At 30.5% G+C, this 7,835-nt stretch overlaps 1 protein-coding gene across 1 annotated transcript in view; it reads left to right on the forward strand.

Annotated features, from left to right (window-relative positions):
* Positions 1–6,934, forward strand: part of Lerp (lysosomal enzyme receptor protein) — a 502,993-nt gene extending 496,059 nt beyond the window's left edge. Inside the window, exon 23 of the mRNA XM_081729164.1 lies at positions 728–6,934. Within this exon, the coding sequence (XP_081585290.1) occupies positions 728–832 (105 nt within the window). The 3' untranslated portion in view covers positions 833–6,934. The remainder of the gene's footprint in view (positions 1–727) is intronic.
* Positions 6,935–7,835: the final 901 nt, after the last annotated feature.

The following is a 7,835-nucleotide window of genomic DNA, read 5'->3' on the forward strand; positions in this document are numbered from 1 at the left end:
TTTAAGGTGAAATCTGAATCATTGTAATGCGTTCGAATATTAATGCTCTCCCACGGGGAACCAAACCCGGGACCACTTTGACAAAGGCGCTCTTGCTAGCCACTAGACTAGCGGGGAGGGAAATTGCATCTCTTCTTAATTTGGTTTTTATTAGAATTGTCAGGTTATAGAAATAAATTTGACTGATACTATAAGATTGTAAAGAGCTCAATTGTACTAGAAACACCAGCTTGTAAAGTTATTTTTGTTAATTTAAAGGTTGTAACAATATTCCATTCTTTGTTTAAATGTCCTCTATTAGTATTCAGTTCTGGAATTTTAATGTCCATTTTGAAAAAGGAAGGGATATTTAATTCGACTTAAAGAAATCAGTAAAATCACATCATTCAGATTCCTGTTCATTTCAGGGAAAACAGAAAAATAAATCCCCATATATGAACAAGCTAAACAAAGATGGCGCTAGTATTCAACACCGTTAAGCCAATTATACTGACAGTACAGATAACAGAGGCTTTATAAAATGGGAAGATTTAACCTGATATGAAAAAATGACAAACTGTATTTGAAAGATTAATCGTTATCTACATCAATTGCATTGAAAGAAATGTCTGCCGTATATTGTGTAAGAAAATCATATTCCCAGCCCAGTTATATGTGAAGCAGTGTTCAATTTACTCATTCATCTTCTTATAAACTGATTATAATGACTTTTCTATAATTATTTCAGGTGAACACTGGTGATGGAGAAAATGAAGGTAGTTCTCTGTTAGGAAATCATTCTGAAGGTCACGATATTGAATCGGAAAGCGACGACGAGCTTCTCAAAATGTGAAATTGCCGTGGATACATTCAACATCAAAGTAAATAAATGTGATTTTATGTCTAGTCTCAGCAGATAAACTGCTGCCAAACAAAAGTTGTGGTGATACAGTTTTAAGAGTAAAACCATACGTGATGCCAGTGACTTTGTGGAAAGCTTAAATAATAAAGTGGATTTATTTGATTAAGGGTACAACTAATTAGAACTACAACCTTTCTTTGGTTTTATTCTCAAATTTGAGACTGACATATATAGTATTTTAATGTCGAAACACGTTGCAGTTCTAGTGAATTTTGTACAGTATTATTATTAATGGTTGTGTTATTTTTAAAAAAAATAAAATCTGTATTTTCATCCTGCATGATACTATACATCGTATGAATGCAATGTGTTTCGGCGTTGTGGCACATTAGAGGGAAAGCAAGTATAATAGTTAGCAAGAACACCTGTTGAATTTACGTATAATTTTTCGTTTACATATAAGCATAATTGTTTTCCTATGATTGGAATGTTTGTGTATCACATACCTGCCATATTGCTGAGAAGTCTACAGAAATTAAACAGTTAACTAAATATGTTTAGTGCACCAAAATTTGACGCATTTTGTTCTTGAATAAGTTTCAGTACTGTTGTTTCAAGAATGAACTTCAGTGGTTTGAGTATAAATGTTAGAAGTTGTTCAGGAATTGTTAAATCTTCAAAAATGTATATTGAAATATATAAAAATATGATGAGAAACTTGTCTAATATACCTGGTTTCTATATTTTAAATGAATAGTGTTCAAATTGATACTATTATTACAAGTTGGAGTCATGAATAATCGATTGCGTTTGCTGTTTGAAGTAGATCATTTTGGTCCGTATTGATATTTTAAAATAATGTAACACTGAAGTTATTGTTAGAATTGAGTCAGTGGTAGAACTGAATGTTTGCTGTTATGAAATCGAATTACTTTTGCATTTGAATGGTTTACGAAAAATGAAAAAGAAGAAGAAGAAGAAGCGGAATATCCTATCTTATCTTGGCCTTAATAGTGAAAATAAATTCGTCCACTTCGGTATTTGTGAAAAATCTTTAACATTTCTGTAATTAAATATTAATAGATTCATTTTGCTAAAAACATTTTCAACAAGCCGTTAAATAATAAATACCAGTATCAGATTTAATTTTTATTAGCAAAACCAGTGATTAGAATGAAAATAATAATAATAAAATCTATAAATAATGTGTAATCGATAAGGAAAATTAACAAATACATATATTATTCACGTAATCTATTCTACTACCACAGTCGCAAATATGAACTGTGGCCTTGTTGGATTGTTTCCTTCATTTTTATTATGTTTCCTAAAAGCACAAAGCTTTTAGATCCAATTTTATGAATTTTATAAGCGAGCGAAAACTGTTCGGCACGTTCTGAAAATTTCACTTTGTAGATTAAAACTATGAAAAATAGTGATTTGTGTCAGAAGTACCGTCTATGTCACACTTAACTGTTTATATAATCTTGCTCTAGTATTAACGTGAAGTATGTAAACAGAAAGCGACTGTTGTTGAAAGAATGAAGGTCATTGGGTCTTATTATATCCAAGTTCTCTTCATATTAGTAGAACTGAATTACAAATGACCGTTTATTTCACTGTAAATGTTTAGAAACTACATGAAAACAGTAACTCCCAGAAGAGAAACAAGCAACGTACAACTGTCAAGAGTAATTGAACAATTAAGACTGTTGTTTAAGAAATCTATTCTCAGTTTTATTAAACTCTGAAAATTAATCTTTCGTTACAAATGCAAACCTTAAATGTGATTTGAAGCATTATATTTGCGTAAATAGTATTTATGCCTTTTGATCTGTACACTAAAGAAGGTACACCCATTATGTAGGTTGATTAAAAGTTTCCGTCTCCTTTATCTTCTGTGATGACAGGGCAAGCTAACTTTCTGACATTTTCTGATGAAATGTGAATTATACCAACGGAGACATGTCGACTCTCTTGGGAGTATATATTGATATCGTGTCTGTTATTGTACAGTTATGGTGGTTCAAATTGAAAAGGATTTCTTGAAAATTCTTACGTTTACGAACGTGAATTTTGTATGGCTTGCCATTTTAAGTCACATTCACAAAGTTATCAATGACTTGTTATATTCTTGCACAAGCTATGTTTTTCGTTAGAATTTGTAACAGCTTTTTTATAGTCATTAAAATATGAGTTCCGAGAAATTAAATCATGTAAGGATTTCTTTTGCATACAGTAATAATAATAGCTTTTCACTTATAAAAAAGGCAAATGCGAGAATTGTGATAGCTACTTACATAACGATAAGTTAAAAATGTTTTCATTCACGTGCCCTATTACATAACTATTACTTTTCTGATAACATATTCCAAATATTGTTCTAAGTTTATTATTAAACTACTTTCATTATAAAAATATAATGCGTCATCAATCGGGAAATTTCGGGTAAATTACTGCTGGAAATAGATACTTGACACAAAGATATAAAGATCCTACATTTAAAGTTTGGCATAGTTCAAAAGTACCAAGTTGTCTGTCCGAATACAAATCCTTTGCGCTCTTAAAAGTTTATTAGCTGGACTTAGGACAGGATTGCACTGTAATTATCTGGTTAACAGTACACGGTTATCATTTCTTAGCGTCAGGCGAAAGAGTATGTCATGCATGTCGCATTTATTAAATGAATGAATAGTGAAAAAAGAAAGTGCACATAAAATCCTTGTACTCTAAGGATTTGATAATTATTCTAATCACTGTTCGTTTCCAGATTTTTCCCTTGGGAAAAAGAGATTCATATAAGCTTACCTTAAATCTACAAGATGAAATTTACAGGTTGTGTAAGGCAACTGATTGCAAGGTTTGTGTAATACATACCGTAATATATATTATAAGGTATTAGTGTACTTTATTGCTTCGTATAAGCGCGAATCAAAATATCGTATGTGCTTTTCCAAACACGAGGGATCGTGGAGCTTGAGTCCCTAACATTTCCGACTTCCTGCCGAAACATTTCGTTTTCACTGTTATAAAGTGTTACCTTTTGCCTACTTTGGAACCACCCTGAAATCAGGGCATGTCTGGACATTATACTCTGTAGGGAATCCTTTGCACATTCTTGCATATTGATAAAGTAATGCATTTTTGAATTATGTATGTATAATTTCCTTTATGCGGTTATGTACCGACACTCCAAGGTTTGTTGAATTCGCGTGTTGAAGCTTAGCTTTCCCACGATTTTGGATAGCCCCAACTCTGAAAATATGTATTTTTTCCTCACAGGTCCATACGAACTTTCTCGTATTTTGATATAAGGGACCTCGTAAAGAGTGTCGGTATAGTTCATTAACAACCTGTATGTATATATATACAATATGTATCTGTCCCTCTAATTAAGTCAATATTTAAATTAGAATACATATATAATGTAATATAGTATGTATGTACAGTTATATTCAAGACTAATGACAAACCTATCAGTATTTTAAGAATTTCGTATCTTACCCTGTAGCTAAAAGAAAGTAACGTGAAAGAGTAACACAAACCAGTCAAAAGAGATTAAAATTTTAGTCATTATTTGTATACTATTTCGCATAATGGTACAGGGTTCAAATTAACAGGGAATTCTCCCTCGTGAAAATTTGTCCGTGGTAATTCTCTCTTAAATTGTGTACGATTAGCATTACTTCCTGTTCTATAATGAGTGTTAAGCTATTGTATGGAATTTATCACTTGAAAGAGAGAATTACGTATTGTTATGAATTGTGCTTCCATCTGAAGTCTGTCCTTTATGCTAATTAAAATTGTTGAAATTATTCATCTCTAATTTGATCTTGAGAATTTTGTTGAAAATTTACATAATTGTTGGTAGACTGTGTTTAACAATATAAAGTTTCCAATATTCGTTTGTGTATATAGAGTAATAAATCTTTTCCATTGTAATCCCTCCAACTTGTACTTTAAAACAAATAAAATGAAATAATTAGTTAAACATTATTTTATAATTAGGAAACTTAATATTCGAAAATAATTATTTCTGTCATTCCATATTTGGGAAAGTTGAGAGTCTCTTTTTGTAACTTCTGTGAGATACTGTTTAATATGGAAATCAATATTTCTTTACACAAATTCTTAAGTGGGTTTTTATATTTGTTATTAGATTAAAAATAATATATAAGCAATATATATTTGAAAATGCTTATTTCATATAGTATCATTTCATAAAAAATAAACTTATACACATTATGAAATATAATTCATCTTTCCTTTATGCTGAACTATATAACTTTATCAGGGCGCAAAATTTCAAAGTCAGACGCACTCGCCAATCCAAAAATGATGGTCGCCATTATCTCTCACATACAAATTATGAGAGCCTCTTCCCAACGGCCTTTGGTTTGACAAAGAAAGAGATTACCTCAGGGTATAAAATTTCGAAACCAGGCAGTTAGATTCAGGATAATCAATTTTGAATTAAATAATTCATATACATGTTAAAAAATATACTACCTTAAGACTTCACATTTGTGTAACGCTCTTCATGTCCGTTGTGAAGACTTCACATTCTATGTTTTCTCTCACTCAGTGACAATTGTTTTCGTGCGAAACAGGAACTGCGCAGCCCTGTGAGTTTAGACAGAAACTATTTTTACTGAACACTGGTCGCCAGTTCTAAATTTCTAATCGCCAATGGCGACCGGAAATTTTGCGCCCTGACTTTATTATCTGTATTTTCTTACTGTAAAAGCTGTATTTTTAGTATTTGGATGTATATTAATAAAAAGGAAGCCTTGTATATTTTTCTTTCATAATAATGGGATGATATGTCTCTCGACGTGTTTCTAATAACGATGATATTAAATTTTACTGTGTTTTTTCAGAAGGAGTCATAATGCTTATTTGAGAGATTAGTTCTAGATTTAAGGAAAACTAAACTAAATGGAATTAAATAACCGACGAATATTATATATGCATCACCTTCTAGTGTATATTATGAAAATTATACATTTCTACTAGTTTTACTCTCCATAAATAACCCAATGTGTAGATTTTTACTGCTGAATAGAGAGTATCACATCCGAACATTTTATAGCAACCTGATGAATTATTTAGTTCTCATTTTTGATATGTACAGTGTCTTGCTTAATCCATTTCTTCAACATTGTTTATCTACTTTTGTTTTATTCGGAATTACCTATTATTACGCCAATTTCGTCATCTCAACGTTTTGTGGTAAAATGGCCAAGGTAGTTATATATTAAGTATTCTAAGAATTAGTTTTATCTTAAGTTTTTTATTCCGATAATTCTTTGACTTATTTGTAACAGTGTAGTTAGAATTTTATTCGCCAGGAGTCAAATTTTATCCTATAATCATGCACCTTTATCGACAAGCAAGTGAAATAAGTGTTTCCAAAGTAAACATCTAAAATTGTCAGAAGTAATTACATTAGTATATTTGATGTACGCAGCGTCTCTGCTACTAACTTTGAATAATTAACTCATTTTATCCTTACAAACTTTCAATTAAATTGTGTGCAGTATTTAACCATAAATTTGTAACAGGAAACTACTATTGTTATTCGTTATGCTCTATATTTAATCAATTAGAAGTTTATTTGGAACACTTAGCTTTGATTGATGATACTATACGTACTTTTTTTCTGTCAGTCCGAAAGGTATTTACAGCACAGTGAATTATTAGATTTTATCAAACCATTATAATTTTTTCTTTCGCGTACACAATACTTTCTCTAAGTTCTAATCTTCCTAAAGGAAGAGCTTTGATTTACTTGTCTTCCAGGGAAAGGAATTGGAATGGAAATCGCCATGGCCTATATTTTATCATCCTGGTTTTCGCTATGTTAACAAGACCAATCTCCAGAAAATGTCAGTAAACACGCTTACCAATCAACCCAACCTCTGTAACAGTTTACGATCAATGATGATGATTTCTATGTCGATTGGGGGTAATCTTGATGTCACTACACAATTATCAATTGATTTAGATATTGCATAACGATAAGGTGAGCAGTTGTATATTCACTATTCCGTACGAATAACAGTTTAAATTAGAAGAATATATACGTATTTTTTTAAAAAAAATCAACTGAATGATTTTAAGTGCAAGTATGATGCTTGGTTCAAGCAGTTTTTGTAAGGGAAGAAAATATGAGAAAACTTATTCTAGCTTGTTATTTTTTATCTTTATATCATCAAGGGCATTAATGTTCTTAGTTTTTCATGTTACCAACGAAAATGGATGTTGCCAATGTTACCAACTTTGGAACAAATCTATCAATGCCAATTATATTTTAACTCAAAGAGAACATTATCCTCTGTACAATGTTGAAAACTATTCCTATACATTAGGAAGTTGTTAAAAAAAAATATTCATTTTTGTTGCTGACCATTTGCCTGATTAATCTAAAAATAAATGAAATCTTTATCTTCTGACTTTTATCTGGGAATTTCACGTCTATATCGCGTGAGAGGCTTTTAATCTGATAGTAGTTAGCAAAGAAACTAATTGGCAATATATTCTATTAATAGGTAATTAATATTAACAGTTTGTAGTTTAGTATTTAAAGCAAAATAGTTATAACAAAATAAACAAATCTCTAAGTAAGTAGAAGTAGTAAACATTCTTGATAGTGAAAAAAAATATACTTGAAATAATGTGAAACTATAAGTAATCTGTACTGTTCGGTGCAATAAAGAGGAAAATACAGTATTGCCAATTTAGATAATAAGTATTGATAGTTCTACTGTAAAAATTGTGATAAATGCTAAACAGTTTTATTTAGAGTAATTATTTTTTAAACGATTTAGTCGACTTTTTGAAGAAAATATCTTTTTCGAGTTGAACAAAAACTGATGCTAATTTTATCTAGAGAACGGAAGTTTATTTATATAAAAATAAAACGACTGTAATTAACTAAAAATATTTACTTCATCCCACCTTTACTAATAAAGAGTATTGTACAGTCAAATTG

Source organism: Thermobia domestica, chromosome 10 (genome assembly GCF_964235325.1).
Source record: "Thermobia domestica chromosome 10, izTheDome1.hap1.1, whole genome shotgun sequence".
Classification (NCBI taxonomy): Eukaryota; Metazoa; Arthropoda; class Insecta; order Zygentoma; family Lepismatidae; genus Thermobia; species Thermobia domestica.